The sequence below is a fragment of the Scleropages formosus genome, chromosome 2 (assembly GCF_900964775.1).
Source record: "Scleropages formosus chromosome 2, fSclFor1.1, whole genome shotgun sequence".
NCBI classification, from domain to species: domain Eukaryota; kingdom Metazoa; phylum Chordata; class Actinopteri; order Osteoglossiformes; family Osteoglossidae; genus Scleropages; species Scleropages formosus.
This window is the reverse complement of record NC_041807.1, coordinates 19,596,343-19,619,812: the sequence shown is the minus strand read 5'-3', so window position 1 is coordinate 19,619,812 and position 23,470 is coordinate 19,596,343. Positions and strand designations below refer to the sequence as shown.

The window sequence follows — 23,470 nt, the reverse complement described above, 5'->3', positions numbered from 1 at the left end:
AAAAAATCATGTCTGTATATTCTAATTATCTTAAAAATTATTAATGTATTTATAAAAAAAAAAATTAACAGTTTTGGGCTTTTTTTTAAAAATTGTCTTTGTTTTTATTGCATTCTACAGTGTTTGTGTCTACAGAAAGCAAAAAACCAAGACAGAATTTCAAGGCAAAATTTTCTAGAAAAAAATCAATTGTATCCCACCCCAGTAAAGTCAGAATAATTCCAAAGCAATTATAAATAATCCTAAACTAAGTGTGTGCACTTTTTGGATAGGAGCCATATAAATTCAAGGAGGGACCCTTTGTCTTCTAAAAGGGGTTCATGCCTTCATTCCTGCAGCTGGGGTCCTGGAATGTTATGATGTCTGTGACCTATGAGCAGCTCAAACGGGCCATGACGTTGGCCTGTTCCAGCAGAGCTGCTCATCTGTAAACATCACTTGCGTGGAATAAGGGGCAGCTGGTAGCGTAGTGGTTAGAGCTGCTCCCTTTGGACTCAAAGGTTGTGGGTTAGAACCTCACCTCGGGCTGTAGTACCCTTGACCAAGGTCCGTCCGAACCACTGGCCCCATACGGGACACGGGGAACCGGAGCCTAACCCGGCACACAGGGCGTAAGGCCGCAGGGGGAGGGGACACACCCAGGACGGGACGCCAGTCTGTCGTAAGGCACCCCAAGCGGGACTCGAACCCCAAATCCACCGAAGAGCAGGATCAGGACTGCGCCACCGTACCCCCATTTGACCAAGGTACATACCCTAAAATTGATTCAGTAAAATTACCCAGCTGTATAAATTGGTGAATAACTGTAAATAGATTAACACTTCAAGTTCCTTTGGAGAAAAGCGTGATATAAATGTTAATTAAAACTTGGTAAATTAATAGGCGGCGTATTCACTGACAAACTTGTTATGCACTTGTTTCCAGGTGGTCACAAGGTCAGTTATAAACTGGAGGTTTGCTGTTGTACCCTTGAGCAAATGTATTAACCTTAATTACTGCTTCTAAAAGCCGTACAATTAGAGAGCTATTAAAAAACAATTGTAAAGTTTGTAATAAAAATCTTTGGAAGTATACCAAGCAAGGCTTTCACTGACTGCCCCAACAATCCCTCTCCCTCCAGGAGTTTCACTCCTTCCCTCCATCGCGGCTCATCATCTCTGTGCTCCGAAGCCAGTGTGACACCCCCCAGGAGAGGACATTCTGCCTCCCTCACGTCTCCTCAGAGAGAGACGCCCTCCAGGATCTCCGAGCCTCCCCCTGTGGCAGGACAGGCCGGTGGAGACGGTGGGCTCCGGCGCTTCCCGTGGGCCCGCTCCTAGCAGATGGCGCTGGGATCCGCGGCGGCGGTAATTACAGGCCTCGCGCCGTTCCTTTTCAATTAAGCCTAACAAGACGAACGCCTCCATCCTTCCACTTCTAATTCGATTTCTCTCCCCGCCTTCGTGTTACAAGTTTGTCTTTGCGGAGTTTTGCAAGAGAGGCGGCAAGTTCAGCCACCACCCCCAGCCTCCTGTCAGCCACCCCACACTTTCTCACGGAAGCCCTGAGGGATGTATACACACACACACGCACACGCACATACTGTAATTAAGGCTCTCCACCACAGATGCCTGTGCTCCACAGGGGAGACGACACCAAACAAAACATAACGGCGACCGGAGAAGGGAAATACGGGAAGAAGAAGTGCCGCTTTGCGTTTAGAAAAGACAGGCATTAGTACACAACCCCCCGGCCTAATCCGCCCACATGCGCGCACACACACACACACACACACACACACACACACACGCACGCATGCACACATACTGCAGCTGAACAGGCTGCCAAGCAGCAGGTACCCAGGGGACTGGACAGGTCATCACAATCAGTGTACACAGGAGTGGAACCTCTACTTGTCACAGATACAAGTGGGGGGGTTCTCCATTACAGGCCAATTTTACAAAGATCTGAGCTGCATTTCACCTACAACCCTCGATATTTCCAAAAAAAAAAAAAAAAATATGATCAATACTGAAACACTGAAAGACTAGTTATCGGTATCAGTAGGAAAAAGGCAGAAACTCCACAGTGTCTGTATCCGTAACTCTGACGGCTTCTTCTGCTTCTGCAATAATCTTCAGCTCTGTGCTGGTCTATCACGATATCCTATCCGTAGGCAGAAAAGGTTGCTACATGAGAAATGTATCTCAAAGATGACCGAGAACACCCTTGGAGAGTCACACAAGAAGATGCCAGTAAGGTCCATACTATCGCAGGTACATTTCGGAGTAACGTTAGTACTTGCTTTAATTTCAGAAAGTGGAGAAATATGACTTTAATATCAAGATCTGAGGAATAACAGTCTGACACAACCCGGATATTTCAGGCATCGCAGCATCCCAATGTGCAGGTATTGCTACATGCACCTCCATCCAATATATAATTTACCTGGAGTGGTTTCTCCCCCTTGAGCAGAGAGCACCAATTTCTGTCTTAATTTCATGGTGTGAATGAATTGTTCTGCTTCGGTGACTGATTTTGGAAATTGCTGTGAGCCTTGAACGTTACTGCTCATGAATGCCTGTGGTGATTCACAAGGCCCACTGCAGAGTTACAATAGCTGAACAGCCTAGAGTGTCGAAGGTGCTCAGATCTTCTCTTCTGAGTGTAGAAGACTTGACTATGCAATGTAAAGGTAGGGCTTTGAGAGACCTTCTCGCTGTCGCCAGTGTCTGGTGCAGGTGAGAGCCTGGAAGCTGCAGTCTGAGTCAGAACAGGTGTGGTCGGGAGATCTTGCGATAACATTGTCCTGTACATGGGTGTAGCATGTTGGGAAAGTGAACGTGGTGCTTTAAGATGGTGGGGCATTATGGGAAGTGTATGCAATTCAAAATCGGAGGCAGTCAGCCATTTTGGATGTCTTATGTAATTAAATGAATAGGAGATGACAGAGCAATTAGCAGTGAAAGTTTAAATGATGTTATTTCAGATATATATACACATACAACAAAAAACGTTGTTCAAAATAAATACAATATGCTCAGTGGATGCCCGCTTTGGTTCAGTACTTACCTGGCAGAAACCTGATCAAGTAAAAAAAAAAAAATGGGAATTATCCCAGAGCAGGAGCTCTGACCCTGGAGTTATACAAGCAGAGGAGCCTCCTGGTTTGTTTGACCATGGTATGGTAGCAAGCCAGGAGAGGTAACAAGAGAGGTGTTAGCTAGAATCCACCAGCCTGATCACACAGAGATCCACACAGAGCCACACAGAGATCTCAGCTTTGGAATGGCATAAAAGACAACCTGTGGCTGGGGGACAAAGTGAGTCACCCAGAGGAACCCTTCCTTGGCATCTCTATACCTGAGCCAACCTGCTTACTGGAGTCTGACTGGGTCAATTTGACAAAGCGGACTGTTACGGCTTCTGTTCTCTTACTTCCACCCTTCTACCCTTCTTTTTGCCTGGCCCAGGGACTCATCACGACATTCTTGAAGAATCAGAATGAATAAGAAAACTATGACATGCTGTGTAATAATGCTCTTTGTTGTAGTGCCTAAGGGACTGTTGCTTCTCCACTCACTTAGTGCCATCCTGCTGGACTCCCAGCCTGTTATACCTGGTCGTTCACTCCCTCGGCTAGCCCAGTACAGGCATGGTCCGGGCTGGGTAAACAGCCGGCACACCTCAGTGACTTTGGGAGACAACTTTGACTTTCAACTGCATGGGTTATTGAAATTCTCCGCCTCCTCCCATCCCTGTTGCTGTTCCACCAACAGCTGTTAATTGCATTTTGACAGATTATCGCCCTGCGGCTGTAAATCATGGACAGGGAAAAGAGAGAAAGGGATGGAAACAGAGTGAGAAAATAAAACAAGGAGAATAAGAGATAGGAAATGAGGAGGAAGGAGAAGGGGAGAGAAAGAAAAACATCCAGTAGTGATGAACCGTCCAGCTTCTCCCTATTTTTGCAGAGAAGACGGCATCAAGAGTTATTGGGTTGCTAAAGAATATATGCATTCATTCAGAAGGCAGCCAAGAAAAGGTACTGAACATTAAACTATGAAGGCCAGCTGGCTTCACAGCAACAGCAATTCAAGAGACAGGGGACTCCTGACTTGCAGCAGGGGTGCAAGGTTTGGCCATTTATCCCATCAGCAAAAAACAGACACGCAAATACGAGAGCTACGAAACCCAGGTGGACGAGATGCACAAATGCCAAGACTTACAGGAAGTTAACGCAGCCAGTGCCAGGCGGGGGCGCAATCCACACAAAGCTGAGGCTGGTCGAGGGCAGGTGGCTGACGTGGGATGCCACGACGCTGCACACAAACTGGCTCCCAAACTGCCGCTCGGGGACCACACCTAAAACAGAGGAGGGAGGGTAGAGACTCTTAGGGTTTTGGTATTCCCACACAGGAAGGAGCATCTCGGTTGACAGAGACATTCACAGGCAATTTTGTCATGTTGAGAAAGAGTGATCCTGGATGGAGCCAGAACTAAAACGTAGGGGCCAAAATGGTGCAAATGCATGTCAAATAAAGAGTATAACTATTCATGTGAGGAGAGGAAACTATTGTTTTGTGTCAAACATCAGACTGACCTCTGTGACCCCAGAAACCATTCTATATACAGCCTTTAATCCTGGACAGAAGGCAAAACAGTTATAAAGTCGTAACAAAGAACAACATTTGTCGATTCATTTTGGAAATCTTATTCTTTGAAGCTCTCAAATTCCATGATACGTCATTAGAACAAAGAGGCAAACGGCTGTCTTATTGTTCCTACTTGAACACAAAAAATATATGATCATGATGTCTTTCAAGCAAATGAACTGCAGAAGAACTGAAGCGCGCTTTCAAACGATGACCTACTCTATGGAGAGGAAGAGAAGAAGAGACCAATGTTGAGGACTCCTACACTGACACACTGAGCTAATGACCAGCCCTGAAGGAACTCATCAGCGCTGACCCTTTCCTATGCGAAACACCCATGCTTTCATTAATGTGTCATGATGCGGCAGGATAATTCCACTGCGGTAATGACATCATGCATCTCCTCCTCCTGTCACACAATCGGTTTCTCATTAAACGCCAATGGCAGGAGTAAAAATGTCAACGGGCACTTTGGAGCTGCAGTAAACCGTTTAAACATTCAGTGAACAGATGATATTAAAGCTCCCCCATCCTCACACACACACACACACTTTAATCTCCTCTGAGGAGCTGGCCACTGTCCACCATTGCTTGGTTAGAGAGATATGCTTCTCTTCATTAACCTCCCGGGAACAATCTGGCCCAGCTTGGGAGGATATACATAAATCTTGTCATTGTTTCAGTGTCTTCCCTCTAGCCTTTACTTTAACAGACATCTCCACAACCCAGCCTCCTCTGGCTGTCCAGATGCTAATAGCACTCTCTCATTTTTGGAATGGCAATGTGGGGGTGGTAGCACAAGACCAACAAAGAGAGAAGGGCATCGTCCATGGATGAAATTGTGAGGCAAGTTCAGCCTTTGTCTTGTCAACATGATTCTGCTCCCACCTCACACCCTATGGACCCCAGTGAGGTAGGGGACCGAGGGCGTGTGATTACTAAGGGGTTGGCGGATCAGCCTGCTGCCTCGAGAGGTGCAGTTCGGGGTCGTCTCCCCATGTAAAGGTAATGCTGGAGCCTGCTGTAATCATCTCATAATGGCAGAGCAAAGCTTGGAAGGCCATGATTAATCTGAGCAGAGTGACCTTACGCTGACACTCACACGCATAAATACACACACGCTCACAGATGTCGTAGGTCACGGTCATTCGGCGACAGGCTCATGAATGATTTCATCCCCTATGCTTTACAAGGCAGTGGGAGCTCTCGGGCTGTGTCTCATAGGCTTTAATAAATAAATATGTACACAGGAGTACAGATGCACATACATACACGTGACTATTTCACAAATGCAGCTTCGACAAGGAGTGTCCAGTCTGCCTTAATCCTGAAATTCTCATCGTGGCACAATATCGAGTGCTGCACCAAGCAAACTTGCAGCTGTCGAACCTGAGACCTGGCATATCATAAATCTGCCTTGAAAAGCATCCATTTCAAAAATATTTTGGTATAGAAGAGTAACTCAATTACAGGCCAAAATATACTCCCCATTTTACTGATGGCCTATCGTTCACACCAGGTGGGGAAAATTTGGCAGCTTCTAAAGGCATTTATTTTCATTTGTAGAAGTAATGAACCAGAGAGTTTTTAAACTATTTCTAACCGTTTACAGGATCATTTATGGTAACTCCTTTATTTAAAAGGTTTCCAGATCAGTGGTTCCATAACCCTAACCACAAATCACACTTGATTCTTGCCATCAATTCATGTGTTTACCCAGCATTTACTCAGCTTGAAAGCTTCTTCACACCTTGAATTTTCAGATTTCATTCACATATAAATGGGTGTTAGTATCCTGTTGGAATAGCAGGTACATTGCATTTATTCATTTAACTGACACTTTTTTTCCCCAAAGGGATTTACAATGTTAAGGTTATAATTACCCATTTAGACAGCTAGGTAACTTTAGTGGAGCAGTTGAGGGTAAGTATGTTGTTGGGATCAAACCTGCAACTTTTGGATCCAAAGGCAGTAATTCCAACCACTGCACTACCAGCTGCCCTGAAGTAAATGACTCGAAAAAAAGGTAAGCTCTCAGGAGTTTCCTGAAAATTCCACTTGTGGGTTAGGATTTGGGTCACCCGGGGATGGGGGGGCATGGGCAGAAAACACACTCCTATGGATTCTGTGACATTGCTGTGACCACTCTCACAGTATTCCCATTTCGACTTCCAAGTGTTTGCCCTTTCCTTGTTTAGTTCAGTTAAAGTACAAACAAAACTAAGGAAAAAAACTCAGTGAGGTTAAAATCCCAAATGCCTAAATGAAAAAATAAGCGTTGATAAATTTGACAAAAGTCCAAAAGTCCTTCCAAGTCCATCTGTTTGGGATTCGGAGGAAACCAAGGATATGAAAAAGCTTAAAATATCGGAATAAATAAAATGACAAGGAAGCATGCAGCGACACAGATGTGCACCCTTGGAGAGCCATAGTGTTGAGTGGTTTACAATGAGGGGCCCCAAACAGCTTCTTCCCTCATCATCTCACTGGTCATCCTAGACCCTCACAATGATGATCAAATAAGAATGCTCATGTTATGTGGTTCATGTGTCAAAATGTAAAACCTTAACTGTTATCCCAGCACCCTGCTATGTAATATTCAAGCTGTCTGTATTTCTTTATAGAAGGTGGCAAAACCGCACACACTGAGCAGCCAGGAGAAGAGCTGAGGAACCGTGCTGTGAACGGTTTGTGTAACTTTGACAGCGATTAACTTATCCACTTCATTCATCTAAGGTGAGCTTTCTTTCGGCACCCAACAGTCAGGGAATATCAATAAATCGCTGATTCTTTGAGACTGTATGTGTGTTTTCCTTGTATTGGTTAATGCAATCTCAGTTCTGCAAAGTGTTAAACTGAAGTCCATATCATGGTATGGACAAACCTATGGTACTATTAAGAGAACAAAGGATGCTAATTCCACCATCGGCCCCATTCTGTGCAGACTGACCGCTTTGAGCTGTCAGTTTTGATGAATTGCACAGGGGACTGACCTATAGTTCCCCACGAAGTCGCTCTGCATGCCGATACTCTGATCACCATTGAAAATATAGATGCAGCCGGCCTGACCGCCAACAGAGGGAAGGAGGGGGTCGGGGGGGAACCTGATGCTCAGTCAACAGGTGTCTATAAAGGATTGCTGGTGAGATGCTAGAAAGGAGGGGCAGCGTGAAATCAGCATGGTGGCATGGATGTTCACAGTGTTTTCAATACTCTGTAGATGTGAATGATGGGTCGCAAGGTTGTATACCCACTTTTACTTCTGAGTGGCTGAACAAGGAGGCTGGGTACCTTGGGATGTTAACAACCTCAAGCGAGGAGAATTCCCAAGGCAGGGGGTAATAGCGGATTGTCTCAGCAAGGAACTCTAATTCTGTATTGTAAATAAAGGGAGTCACCGCAGAAGAAGTGTTTCTTTTTAATTGAAAGTGGAGTATCATGGATCGTTTGGAGAAGCCAGTACCATGTGCTTGTTCACACTGGTCATCTGTTCTATACATGTGAATGAGGGCTGTAGCATATGGCAGCAGACCTCTGAGCACCTGCATTACATGAGATGGTGAGGTGAAGGCTGCTCTGTATCTCAGCTTTCCTGGTGGCTCAGGGGATCCACTGGAACCAGAGAGCAGCAGTGTGTGTTGCATGGAGTTGAGGAAGAGATATGTAGCCTACACATGCTTGCACAGTGCACTTCTTTGCTCTAGGACTGTTAGGAGGGTTGCAACTGAACATCAATGGCAGAAATGGCTCCATGTGTCCACCAGTAAGGGTCTATTATGAGACACCCCCCACCCCAAAAATCACCCTCCAAAAATGATGCGATCTGACTTCTCCTGCTGTGATCTGGGAACAACACCAAAGTCCCCTGCAGGCCAGGAGCTGAGATATGTTGGGGGCAGGGTGGGGAAGGTGGGGAGGGCCCATTGCCCATCTCAGGAGACAGGAAAGCTCTTGACATGGCTTGGATCCCAGAGGCGTTCTGCATGCTAAACACCCACCAGTCAGACCTTTCTCCATGGAAGCCTCTGAGCAAAGGGAAGTCACATAAGGGGCTTCAACATACTTGTACCAGAGACTAAAAGACCCACATCAGGGCCTTTAATTGATACAGACAAACGAGTAAAGCACAGAAACGCGAACAAATAGCATATCATTAAGACTTTATGTGTGTATAACAAACTCTGTAATCGCAGGCCTTTTGAACACTACATACTTTTATTCTTAACTGACTGAGGATTTTTATTAGGAGCCTTCGAGTCATTGTGGGCTTGGAACGTGCATACGTAGGGTGTCTCCAGATTTTTTTCTCCTCAGGTAAAGACGGCTGCACCCATTTTTAGAATTCTCATCCCAATCCATCCAGTTGCTCGTCACCCTCTTCTTTTTTTCTCCAGCTCTTCCAAACACCTCCGTCTCTGACAGCAAAGATCCTTTGGATTTTTTGAAAATCCATTCTTAGTATGACTTCTTCAAACTAATTTTTTCTGGAAGAATATTTAAAGAGGAACAGTTTCAGCAATACAACAACAGAATCTCTCCAAGTCCCAGTCCTTAACTACCCTGCTACCAGGTGGAGACCGAGCTGCCGAGCATAATGCAGTCGGTTCATACCTGACAAAACAGAGAGGAAACTAATGGAAACTTGTGGAACTGTACCTGTTCAAAAAGCACTGCTGAAGCTTGGCGTCACAAGATTTTTACCATCCAGTACAGCATTTCCTACCACGTATGACCACTGCACAGCGCACACTGAGAAGTGCCTTTTGAAGCTTTTCTTAAGGCCATCCAAAGAAGGCCGCTGGGTTCTGACGGAGTCACAAAGCACGATGGTCATGTCCCACCCTCTCGCAGCGCCAATGGCGCCCTGTCCAAAGAGTGATCACAGAGCTTGTCAATCACAGTGCCATGGCAACGGAGTGGCATCGCCGTGCCTACGACAGGGGTCTCTGTGGATGTGCCAGGAGATAGCCATGTGGTAATGGCCGCAGAGGGGGTTTCCAGTGCTGCATATGCATGGGGGGAGCATCAACAAACACTGTGGGAGCTGGGAAAGTGCCACATAAGAGGAGGGTAGTTCCGCTGGCACTAAAGACACCTGGAGATGATGGTATTGTCTGCCTGTGTGTGCCTCTCTGTGTTCAGAGAAAACAGCAGTCCAGCATCTCTGTATACATCAATGGAATTATTCATCTTTCACGCTACCCATCCATCATCCGTAACCTCAGAGGCCAAAGTGTTGCATAAACAGCGCTGCGATGCCAAGACACATTGTGAGGGCTGGGACGTGTGGAAGCTCCCTACTGACAGGATCACCCAGCATTTGGGAAAGCAGACCACTGCAGGGTACGGAACACCCCTCTTCAGGCTAAACTATTACAGCTGGGACACAGACTCGGCTCAGTCTGGGGAATGAAGCATTCATGGCTATTTTCACGCTTTCCTCACGTGCGCATTGTGCACAACTGATTCCCAGAGATGACAGAGTGTTTTTTTTTCCTCATTTGTAACAGCGGGTTATTCCTGGTTTCAGTAGCACAGTGACTGTACTCCATTGGGAGCAGCTCGCTCTCTATAACTGGATTCTATGCAGTGGCTCTGTCTTAGTAAATGGACTCCATTTACAGCAGTTTGCTATCAGAAACTGACTTCTCTATGCAGTTGACGGTTGAGTTAGGAAGGCAGCTTTCCAATCACCATACAAAGACATCCCCGAGTCCAGACATCATGTTGCTATCAGAAGCTTCTAAGCAACCCTCTTTTGGAGCTTACAGCCCCTTCATAGACAACAAGCGGAAGAGGCTAATGAAAGAAAGGTGGTGAGGGATGAGGAATTATTGGTGCCGCTCAAAATGCTGGAGGGCAAGGTGTGTGTCCATCGGAGTTGTAGTCTTTGTATGGGGCCTGTACTTTGTTTGGTGTCAAGTCGCCAGAGGAGGAAGGCTATGAAAGTTGTTGCTGAGGATGTGGAGATTCATGGGTTCACGACGGCACTACTTGGACACAGGCTGGGATCTGATCTACCCTGAATCTGTCGCTTGGCCAAGGGTGTCTGATGTTGGAAAATCCAAAACACCCAGCGACACCAGGATGCATCACACATGATCCAGGTCCATCACTAGATGTATGATACTGGCACAGTGGCTTTCTGCCAATAACTGGATTTGCAGTGACTCAGTAATGTCATAGCGTCAGTAATGGGATTCTGGCAGCACAGACGCAGTGTCAGTGTCTTTGGAAGAAAGGAATGTTTTAGGGTCCTTCTATCCTGGTGTTTCTCTATCTCAAAACATAGACTAGTAAGACCAGAAGAATGCCATCGAAATCGCACACAGACACCACTGAGGGACTTAAATCATCCAGCAAAACACAGTAGCCTTCTCTATGAATGGCAAACAACAAACCACAAGTAAAACCACCCAAAACAGATGGAGTTGTGTCTGACCACTAATAAGGGCATCATTTTAAAATATATAATTCCCTCTCGCTTGAAAGTGGCTGTATGTCACCAAGTCTGCTAGTGCGCTGTCCTCCAGCACCAGTTACACTAATGGGTTACGATTGCCCAGTTACAGTAAATACAAGAGTTACTGACCGTGACAGCAATGGGGGGACACTGCCATTCCGTCCTCTGAAACTTGGGAGCATTCAAGAAAATGCCAGAAGAGCAGTTTCGTCTGTCTCACCATGTCATCCGTCTGCTCCGCCAGGACCCCCCTTGGCATCACCAAGAGGACACCAGGCTAATTTGACTTTTAATCTGACGTGACTCGCGGTTAATTATTAAACCTTATCACGTGTTAATCCGATGCGACTCGTGCTAGTTTTCATCCTCCCCTCAAGAGTTTTGGGATAGAGGCCCATCTGAAGTGCGGGTTGTCCCACAGCCATTAGAGAGGCCTGGAAAATCCATCCAGTAGGTGGGGGAGAGACACCGACTTAACAAATGTGTTCCATAGCACACATGAGGTCAAACCTAGCCTGACCAAGAGAGGGTCTGGATTGTGAAAGTTTAGATTTACATTAGTTCAGTGGAGGGGATCACACTCCTTAGCCTCCCTGGGAAAGTCTATGCCAGGGTACTGGAAAGGAGAATCCGACCGATAGTCGAACCTCGGATTCAGGAGGAGCAATGCGGTTTTCGCCCTGGCCGTGGAACACTGGACCAGCTCTATACCCTCACTAGGGTGTTGGAGGGTTCGTGGGAGTTTGCCCAACCAGTCCATATGTGTTTTGTGGACCTGGAGAAGGCATTCGACCGTGTCCCTCGTGGCATCCTGTGGGGGGTGCTTCGGGATTATGGGGTTCGGGGCTCGTTGCTACGGGCTGTTCGTTCCCTGTATGACCGGAGCAGGAGCTTGGTTCGCATTGCCGGCAGTAAGTCAGACCTGTTCCCGGTGCATGTTGGACTCCGCCAGGGCTGCCCTTTGTCACCGATTCTGTTCATTATTTTTATGGACAGAATTTCTAGGCGCAGTCAGGGAACGGAGGGTGTCTGTTTTGGTGGCCGCGAGATCTCGTCTCTGCTTTTTGCGGACGATGTGGTCCTGTTGGCTTCATCAAGTCAAGACTTGCAGCGTGCACTGGGGAGGTTTGCAGCCGAGTGCGAAGCGGCGGGGATGAGAATCAGCACCTCCAAATCCGAGGCCATGGTTCTCAGTCGGAAAAAGGTGGATTGCTCCCTCCGGGTTAGGGGGGAGTTGCTCCCTCAAGTGGAGGAGTTTAAGTATCTTGGGGTCTTGTTCACGAGTGAGGGAAAAATGGAGCGGCAGGTCGACAGACGGATCGGTGCGGCGTCTGCAGTAATGCGGTCATTGTACCGATCTGTTGTGGTGAAGAGGGAGCTGAGTCGTAAGGCGAAGCTCTCAATTTACCGGTCGATCTACGTTCCTACCCTCACCTATGGTCATGAACTCTGGATCATGACCGAAAGAATGAGATCGCGGATACAAGCGGCAGAAATGAGTTTCCTCCGCAGAGTGGCTGGGCGCACCCTTAGGGATAGGGTGAGGAGCTCAGTCACCCGGGAGGAGCTCGGAGTAGAGCCGCTGCTCCTCCGCATCGAGAGGAGCCAGTTGAGGTGGCTCGGGCATCTGTTCCGGATGCCTCCTGGACGCCTCCCTGGGGAGGTGCTCCGGGCTTGTCCCACTGGGAGGAGGCCTCGGGGCAGACCCAGGACACGTTGGAGAGACTATGTCTCCCGGCTGGCCTGGGAACGCCTTGGGGTTCCCCCAGAGGAACTGGAGGAGGTGTGCGGGGAGAGGGAGGTCTGGAGTACTCTGCTCGGACTGCTGCCCCCGCGACCCGGCCCCGGATAAAAGCGGAGGAAGATGGATGGATGGATAGTTCAGTGGATTTACAATGATTTACCAATTTGTACAACTCCATAGTTTTTACTCGAAAAATCCAAGGTAAACATTTGGTGGAATTTCATTCTGGAATCTCCAAGTACAGGTGGCACCTCTCACCACTATGCTACTTGCTACCCTTGTAAAGTCAGTTGAGGTTTCAGTCCTTCTGGGCATAAAGAGAAAGAAGGGCAATCCAGGTGTTGTAATGAGTGACAGACAAGTGAGACCGGGCGCTCTCCTAACCCATTCTAAACGAGAACCGCAGTTTGGACCAGGAAGATGAGCTGGAGGAAGAGCTCAAACAAGCACTCCGTCTGTTCTTCCATGTCACCGACTGGCAGGCCATTCATCGGCCGGCTCCAAGAGCAGCAGATCACACTGTTGCGCTGAATAAATCAGCAGATTTAGGGCGCCATATTGGAACTTTGCTCCCAAAATCTTATTTGGCTGGGAACGGCTCCTGCCTGGCTGTGCCACGGAAAAGCAATATCACACACAAACACAGAAACACACATTATGCCTTGCTGCTCAGAAGAGGTGCCCTGGTTCCATCTGGAACTGCCAAGGCTTGCCCACTGCGTTGCCATGGCATTACTGACCTCCTCAGCATCACACCATAGTACCCTTAGCCTGCTGGTCATAAGGTCCCTACCACTACCTTGGGGACTTCAGAGGCTATAGGTGGCAACCAGTGACAGGGAGAGTTGATGGCCCAAAGCACAGCAGGTTAACACTCTAGGGCATGGAGCACCCAGGTGGACACCTCCCATGTTTGCTCTCATGAAGGGTCTTCACCCGTGCATGAAACCACACTCAGGCCCTCCACTGGACTCTGAAAGCGGACAAATGCCGAGCCACCTGTTTGGTTCCCAGGGTGGCGGGAGAGAAAGGGGGGGGTGCCATGTGGCCAGAGTTAACACTCTGCAATCTGTGCTCGCAGCTCCGTGCCAACGCTGGAGAGAGAAATTGACACTGGTGAGGAGAAAATAGAGGAACTGCACAACATCAAAGGACACAATCATCTTCTCACACCTAAGGATTCGTCTCATCCCTCGGAGTCCGTGAATCGATCAAAGGTTCAGCATGAGGATCTCCTCCAGTAGCCATCAGGGCATCCGTGTGTATGACTGAGGAGAGGTGGGTCGGGTGTACGTGTATGTCGCTGATCTGGGGGGCTCTGAGCACCCAGAGAAGTGAGCCGGATCACAGAACCACAACTTGTTTGAAGTCTCATCACTTTTTCTCTTGCTCTTTCTTCCTTTAGGTTCTTCTCCTTTTCTTAATTCTTAGTGCCCTTCTCGCTCTCTTTTCCTGCCAGACTATTTACATCCCTTCATATCTCCTTCTTAGCTATGTTACACCGTGGGAGTAGCAGATGCCACGTCCCATGTGGGTCTTCACACTGAATATTAGAAAACCACCCACAGTCAACAGTCATGTTACATGCAGCCCACCAATGGTAGGTAGATGTAATTTGTCTTTTTTAAAAAAAAAAAAAAAAAAAAAAAAATTATTTATTTTCTGAGTTGCTATTGGCTTTAGAACAAAGGAGTCCAGTTATCAGTCCAGTGAAAAAATGCCCCAGAAATCTCCACAAACATCAATATGTTTCTTCTTCTTTGTGTGTCCAAGTGTTTCGATAGCCTTGTGGGAAATTGCTCTAGGGTGAAATAAACCTTGTGCAGACATCATCTCAACATAATAGCCTTTCTTGGTTTTATGGTTAAGCTATTCAGTTTAAGTTAATCTACTCTTTAAAATGTGCAAAAACTTTTTGTTTGCTTTCACCTTTTATGTGTTTTTTTTTGTGGTGGGTTTAGGAATTATTCATCGGCTCAAAGTGAGACTCAGCGCAAAGTCCCCTCGATGATATGTAAACAAATGTCTGTGGAATTTTTATGAGTCAGAGGAAGCACAAGTTGCAGGGGAAGAAAATAGTTAATGTATGCACCATTACCCAGCAGAACCAAATGGTGCGATCTATCACTGACAGCATGGCTGGACTCAGCATTTTACAAAGGTCTCTGTTATTCCACCTTCTCCTTCACTTCTTTCATCCTCCTCCCTCAATCCTCCAAACCACCGCTTGCTCATCTAGCTTTAGGCGTCCCCCTCCGCCACTATGGTGTTCTCCACCCCAATGTTGAGACACTCTTCAGTTCACATGTTCTCTATACCTCCTTACCTTAGTCTCCTCTCCCATCCCTGTCAGGACTCTCTGTCATCTCCACAGGGCTCATCAGAGCTCATCAGAGCTATATCACCTCCACAGAGAGCATCAGTCCAATCCCATTCTGTACCATAACTGGAAGAAGCCAACCTTTAGGAGTGGTTGAGGGAGAGCAGCTGGGCCATTTCCTTCTTCTGAATGACATAGTGAAACATTACTGGTGTGTAGTTGGATTTTCATTGTGTTGTCAGTTGACGGTGGGCTCTGTGTCCCCAGTGTCTGGGCCAAGGTTCAGTTATAATGTCACACACACGCTCAATGTCTCACAATTTCTGTGTACTGTCTGCACTCTTGCTCCCTGCTTACATTCAGCACATGGCAATAGCTAAGAGCTGCTCGCATGGCACATCTGAGCCCTTCCAAGGCTAAAGAAATGTGTCCTTTCTCAGAAATTTGCTTTTTCCTTATAAAGGTATAAAGGAACTCTTCTGCTGTGAAAAAACCTGTTGGAACTCTGTGATCCACAAGAAGCAACAATTGTTAATCATATAAAATTGTGATCAGTGAACATTTAAATATTTAGATTCCTCCTGAGTTGTACATATATTTATATTACAGATTGCTTACAGAAAAACCATCACGTTAGCATTACTGTCTTTTAAAGGCATGTGCTTGTGCAGAGGAAATGGTGTGTGTATATACACATGTGTGCGTGCGTGTGTGTGTGTGTGTGTATTTCTCTCTGTGTTTGCAGTAATGGTCTAGGGTATGATTCGCAGCAACTCGGCAGAAGACCAGCTTAGCGATACATAAAGGGTCAGTCAAGACAAAACACCGTTCCCGGTGGGTGCGGAGAAGGATTCTTACCTCTCTTGAAAGCACTCGCACCCGTTCTCGTTTCATTTACATAACGTGGTTCATTGTTAGCATTACAATACGAGTTATTCTTAATAAGCCATTAGAGTTCTCTCTTCAAGCTCACAAACCTCATCCATGTAATGCAGAAATGAGACTCCTTTGAAACCATTCTCTTTCTGCGAAACATAAATGCACACGAATTAATAATAGACAGAACGGCAAAGGCGGAGAGAGTCAGTGGAGTCCGTTCAAATCTGCACACGTCTTTCTTAAAGAGAACAAAACAGAGCTTCTCTCTGGGAATAAAAATTAGACCAAAAGAGGTGTTGATGTTCTACAGCTGCTGAATCAGTTACATATTGTGCTCCTCCTGGCTAGATGCCCCCAACCCATTCACAACACATCTCTAGTCAGATCCAGTCTTTATTTACCCTTACTACCCTTCCTCAACAGTCTGCTGTACGCCCTCCACGCTGATCCTGAGTGCCCGACTCGCAAAAATCGGAAACACATTTCACCTCTGGTTCAAGCTCTGCCACACCAGTAGCAGCGATGCTACTTTCTGAGGATTAAAGAAGGAGTCGCCAGCGTAGGTGTGATGAGCCAGTCACTAGGCTCCATAAACATTGTTATTGTTGCTTTTTCTGGGAGCTGAAATCTCTGGCGGTATGTCATCGGCAGCGAGCAGCGTGTGTCCACCCCAGCCATACCACAGGGACAAGGCTCCACCGCGGGTCGGCTCCGGGTTCCGCTCTCGGTTTTACGATGAGTGCTCAGAACTGTCGTCTCATTCCTGGGGTTGGAAATCGAGAAGAGCTGCCAAATTGACGCCTCTGCCTCTAACAGCCTTTTTTACTATTTTGTTTTGTTTTTTCTGAATGGTTGTACTTCTTAGATGGGGAAGACGGGCTCTCGAGTGATTACTTTTCCCCCAAACTGCCCTTTTCCCCACATAGAGGGGGACTAGAACAAACCTTAGGATGGTTCAGCCCCAACTCACACAAGACTCCTCTCCTCTGCATGTCTAGCTGCAGCGATCCCTGGTTCACATTTGTTGTTGCTCCACGAAACGTCAAGGAACACGCACTTCCAAAACTGCTTTAATATATTTTCATTCAAATGGAGTCCTGCTCAGATCATCTAAAACAACAAACATCTGATGCATGGACACATCATACTTGAGGTTTGTTAAGTTTATGTTATCAGATTCCCATCCAAGCTCTATGAGGCTCCATCACTATTCTGATAAAGAGTCTAGCCTTGGGTGTCTGGAAGCGCTGGAGGCATAGTGAACGGTACATTAGCACCCCACTGGCCCTTTTACACCAGTTATCCACAGGGAGCAAGTCCTAAGATCCCCTGCTAAAATCACAAGCCATGTCTGGTAACTGTGTCTCTCACACACACACACACAGACATGCACCCCTGGCCCACACTATATCCCTCTGACCATCTCCCTCCTTCTGTCTGCTGGTAGCAAAGCATCAGTCTGGAGCAAAGAAAAGCTGAAACATCACAGCATCCCACTACTGGGCTTCCATGCTATCCAAATATTCACAGGAGATGGGGCAAATCAATGTTAAATACGGTAAAGGGTATATATTAGATTGCTTCCATGTCTCAAAACCACATTAAACAGCAAAAAGTGGCCCACTAAAATATGAATTTCCTTCAATTAGAGTATCATTATGAATTTCCAATTCATGATGAAAGTCTCTAGGCCTTCCGGCATCTTGACTGTCATAGAGGTTCCCCAGCAGATGTGCTACAAATCCCTAGACAGGCTTTTATGCAGCCGGTTTGTTGACAATGAGGCCTGTTGCAAGGAGGAAGCCACATTCCTTAGTGTTTGCCCAGAAGCAAGGCGTACAGAAAACATGAAGGGACAGGTGCGAGATCCATAGCAGAATACAGAGGAGATAATTAAGACCACCTGCTTCTGAGCAATGATAAATTCACAGTCTTGCTACCTCACAATACAATTCTTAGTATTTTTCTCAGCGCTGACAAACCCTTGGGTTGTGTTTCAAACAGGCGTCTCTTTCTAGTGTTCCCATCCAATATTGGGCAGCCCATTATCATTGTTTATAAAGCTACTGTGAAAATAGAGACGGTCACCTAGTGTTATGTCACACCTTTTAATCTCCATTCCTAGTCATTATCACAAGTTCTACACTCTTGTTTTGGAATTTGAAATTGAAGCTCATTAATTTTACGTGTTTGGATGGCTGGTGTGGAGAAAGACACAAAACCTTACGGCAGTCAGATGAAAGACACCACGTTTAGAATACATAAAAACTGTAAATGGGTCAAATTTGACCAGAACACAACCCAAGGATTAATGGTTCATCTTCAGACTTCACAGTAACAGGAGAGTAAGGAGAGTAAGATGACCCTGTGCTCCAGAGGTGAACCCTTCAAGTGCACGGTCCCCAGCAAAATCTTCCTGTGGGATCTGGTGGATCAGTGGTGGACAAATGTCTCGATGTGGGGGCATGGGTTTGCAAATGGAATGAATAAACTGTAAATTCCTACCAGAACATGCACATATTGTCCACACCCTCCAGCACACAATCTCACATGTCAACACGATGAAATCCATGTCCTGCAGTCCCAAGCGGAGAGAACTTCTCAACTGAAGGACAAGTGAATTTTTAAAAAGAGAAGGTTTCCCTAAACTGTCACTGGAGTTGCTTTTGCATGTAAGGGGATTTAAACTCAGGCTCAACCCTTTCGAACCCTCAGCTAAACTGTTCAACATCACGATGAGTTCACGGCGTGCCATAATTCTCGACTCCTGCCAAGTGAGGTCAACACGATTCATCACGTTGCATTCTACAACAGACGGACTTTAAATCCCTGTGGATTCTTTTTTTTTTGAAGACTTATTACACGTCAGTTCAGACAAAATCCTCTCTTCAAAGACACTTTCAAAAAGGTTACCAGTAGCAGGCAGGAAATTTTCTGTGTAGCTTGCAGAATTATTTACATTCATACACTCATCAACACCTTCATCTACCTTGGCAAGGGACCACATAAAATAGACGTTTCGTGCATTTTTGATAAAAGTCAGCTGGACTGTAAATGGTAAATCGGAACCGATCTTGATTCTTTGGAGACTCAATGATGAGGTATGATAAAGCTTAAAAATCGTTTCTTACAGTCTCTGCACAGAATTTCAACAGATGTTATCAGTCACTGATATATGTCTTTGTGTCTTTGCATGTCTCTACACACCTGTCTTCCATCTCTTAATTCATCCTGAAAATGACTTGATTTACTTAAAATTTCAATGCCAAACATAGAAAAAGGAAGGTATATAAATAAAAACATAATGGCATGAAAAGCCAAACATTAATATACATTAATATCATGTAGTGAATAATGCAGTAAAGTGTAATAATAATTAAAAGTAAATCATGAGTAAATGAAGGGTAAATAATTTAACTGTGAAAGTAAGGACGCTCCAGCATATTTAAAACAAAAGCCATTCAAGGTCTTTTTATCTTCTAAAACTCTCCGGACGCACGGGATGCGCACGGGACACGCGGGCGCATTAACATTAGCGAGTTCATACATCATTAATTATGAAGTGTTTGCACGTGGTGAAATTCTGCAGAAAAAGCATAAAACCATTTTTAAGGTTTTCTGTGCCTCATCACTGAGTAAGAAATTTCTGAAGAAGATCAGTTCCAACTGTGTGACAGCAGGGGGTTATGAGAACGGAGAAGGCCCTCTAACCATCCAGCCTGATTCAAAGGGCAGGAGTACAAAAGATGCACTTTCTCCACAAATTCAGCAGAACCCAAATATATGAGCTATGCATAACGTGTTTAGAGTGTGTTCCTCGTATGACATGATGGTGAGAGAAACGAACACGGTGTGATACATTGTATATTATTGTGCTACACTGGCAAGTTCTGCCGAAACATCACGTAGACTCACCGAACCCAAAGGCAGCAGGAGGTGGGATGGGAGCCGACTGGATGGTGGCGGAGGTGTAGAGTCCTGTGATCAGCAGTCCATCGAAGTGCGTGCTGGTGGAGATCGTCACTAAAAAAACAGGGAATCAGAGGTGCTATAAAAATCCAGTGTTACTCATCACATTAGATAACAAGTCTGCTATGAGAGACACATGAAACACCAAAAAGTAAGTCTACAGTGAAAACTAAGTAGATCTGTGCATTGGTTGTCCAGGATAGGGCTGCGGAGGTCAAAAGCTCATCCCAGAAGCATAGGGCATGAAGCAAGGTGCACCCTGGAGAGGTTACCAGATGATCATGGAGGAATCACACACACAAACACACACACGAGAAATCTAGAGTTGGCAGTTGACCTGAAACACTTCTTTGGACTGCGAAAGGAAACCCATGTAAACACAGAGAACAGACTGAGTCGGGTTCAAACCCAAATCCAAACCAACGCCTCCTGCTGCACCACCATGCGACCTGAAACTAAACGACATGAGCAGATATTCTGTCTAAAGAGGACTGAGGTCTCAAACTTTTTCAATGTTGAGACGAAACGAGAAGATGCCAGTCCTTGCTCAGTTGCCCTGTTAATTGCTGGAGTTGCTAGTGAAAAGCTCTGCGATTTACTACGTGGGCCGTACAGTAATGAGGTATGTCTCGAAGTGACCCACAAGGTCGTAGAATTAATTCAGATCAAAATGATGAGCGAAACAGGTCAGAGCCCTGGTGGTAGAAACACAAATGCCACACCGAACCGTGGCATCAACTACACGCAGGCTTTGCGGTGTCTTACAGCTGGAGCCTTGAGGCTCTGCAAGCTACCGTCACACTGCGACTCTGAGCAAAGGACAGGTGTTAACAAGCAGCGTGATTAAGGCACCGGGTTGCCCGTGTGAGCCGCTCTCCCTCGGGAGAAGCACGGCACGCGGAGTGATGCTCGGCAGGGTGTGCAGATAGGTGCGGAGGTGGAATGCGCTGGGGCGGACAGCTACACACAAACGCAGCTGGCATCTGTCACAGAGAGCCACTGACAGCCAGCAGCAGTCAAACTGTGCGCCACAGAGCATTATGGGAAGACATACAAAAGAAAAACAGCAGACCTGGCCTACTGCCAGGAGCAGTTAAAAAAAAAAAAAAAAACCTAGTGTAAGCCACGTCACCCGGACAGGATTCAGGCGGGCTGGGGACCTTATTAGGGTTGGGTTTCGCATCCGGATTGAACCTCAAGTCGGGGAGAGAAATCTGCCGTAACCTCCGGCAGCCCTGCAAAGTTCTGGTGAATCTGTGAGACAACGGTCCCGAGGGGCACCGAAGTCAGGCTCGAAGGAAGAGGCGTTCGTTTCCGACGATGCAACCGAGCGGCCGCTCACAGGGAGCAGCGTGGGGCAACTGATGGCTTCCTTTTGTGACAACGCAGACAAATCGCATGGCACGGGGGGAACCTGGGCCCGTGGGGAAACGTTTGCTGGCGGGGCCGAGCAAATGCAGAAAAGTGTCTCTCGAGGAGCTTGAACCGCACTGTTGCCTTTGTTCCGACGGCTCTGCTCGCGACCAAGGGGAAGCACATGCCATGAGCCGCAAATGGGAAAATCGGGAGTAATGGAAGCCAAATGTGCATCTGCGTCACGTGAAAATTCACGGGCAGGGGAGGGGGAGCCGAGGATTGTGGGAATGACTGTTGTGGACAGCGGCGTCTCTGCAGTGGGTTGCCGCTTCCCTGTTTGCAGCCAGTGCCCAGACACCCCCCGCCCCCCCCCGACCCAGTCTCTGCGTCTGAGGGTAAATTTGTCGTTCGTGAGCGTCCGCCAGACACATTGTGCAAATCTGTGTAACTGCACCCCGGACTAAGGACGCAGCCCACAGCCTCACAAGAACACCACCCCCTCTCCCCAGTCCACCCTCCTACATCTTTCCACATGAGAGTTTCAATAATTTACTGCTGCTAACCCAGCACTATATCCAAAGATCCTGTCTCCTGGCCTCCTTTCTCAGCCTCTCGAATGCAAAACAACAGAACGTGATACGATGACTCATAGCTTTCCATCCACTTCTTTGTAAACAAGCATGCGAAGCTTTTTAAAAGTCCGAGTTCGCGTCTTAAGTTTGCTTGAAAAGGTTTCGCTTAATTTCCGCGAAGTCTGTTCCGCACTTGAGGTCACCGTGCGCCGGCGCTGAAGTGTTTCAATTCTGTTTGCGTTTCAGGCATTAGAAAGCGACAGAAGATCCGGCCGCATAAAATTGCATGCCCCTCTCGAAGCGGATTCTCAGGAATTGGCAATACTTAAGAAAAGAAACTACTCATTTATACATGTAGCAGAAACTGTGACAAAGGCAATAGAAAGAAAGACCATACAAAATCAACCCGTTTCTTAAAATGATGCAGATATTTTAGACACCAAAAGCCTTTTTCATATTATTGTAAATAGGGGAAAATAATAATGGGCTCCTGAAAACCACAAAGCAACTTTTCTGAAAACGCTGTAAAATACCTCGGTAACTATGAACTCGTGATTTCAGCTTGATAAACAACACATTTACACACTTACTGCTCCGATGTATTTCCCACTTTTCAGTTCCAACTTATCAGTTCCCCGTAAGATGAGCCATAAACCAAGCAGGGATCCACTGAGCATGCTGCGTTAATTGTGAACAAATTTATGAAACTGCACATTACTTCTAAAATGTGCATTCATACAAAAAAACTATCAGGTACACTTTCCTGCTAATTTAGCTAATTCAGTGTGTGAGTGACAGAGAGAGCGTGTGTGTTCCACTGATGTATGGACGAGTGACCCATTGTAAGTAGTGTATCTAGCAGTGTAAGTCTTTGGGTGCTCTGGTTTCCTCCCACAGCCCAAAGACATGCTGTTTAAGTTCCCCCCTAGTGTGTGAGTGACAGAGAGAGTGTGTTCCACTGATGTATGGATGAGTGACCCATTGTAAGTAGTGTATCTAGCAGTGTAAGTCACCACGGTGAATAAGGTGTGTGGGCTAGTAACACTACATAGTATCCACTGTAAGTCACTTTGGAGAAAAGTGTCTGCTAAATGAATAAATGTAAATGTAAATTTCTCTACTGTGTCTGCAATCATTAAATTAGATAACATGCCCAATATTGGCCGACACTCCTGTGGAAATTCATACACTATCCATAATACCCCAGTCTCTTAAAACAACATTCTCACATTCCTACACTAACAGATGGAGAAATCTGAAAACACACCAACTACACCATATTACTGCATTTAACCTTTTTTTTAACACATTTAGGTTAAATTTCATTAGACTGATTTTGTTTTCCATACATCGAAAATGGAGTATCAAAAGGCAAGAGCCGTTAAAGCACAAAGGTTCTCGGGTCTGGCTCCAGTGTGGTGGAACACCCTCCCCCTCTCACTCAGAACTGCTGAATCTCTGTCTATATATAAAAAGGGTCTCAAAACTCACCTCTTTTGTACTCACTTCACCCGTGATCTCTTGAGTTCATCT

General features: G+C 46.3%; 1 protein-coding gene across 4 annotated transcripts in view; it reads right to left on the bottom strand.

Annotated features, from left to right (window-relative positions):
* Positions 1-23,470, bottom strand: part of reln (reelin) — a 94,405-nt gene that overhangs the window by 51,940 nt on the left and 18,995 nt on the right. For all 4 annotated transcript variants that reach the window (XM_018747417.2, XM_018747419.2, XM_018747418.2 and 1 more), the window contains exons 2-3: positions 19,956-20,063; positions 4,209-4,344 (exon numbers count right to left, since the gene is read on the bottom strand). In XM_018747417.2, the coding sequence (XP_018602933.2) occupies positions 4,209-4,344; positions 19,956-20,063 (244 nt within the window). The remainder of the gene's footprint in view (positions 1-4,208; positions 4,345-19,955; positions 20,064-23,470) is intronic.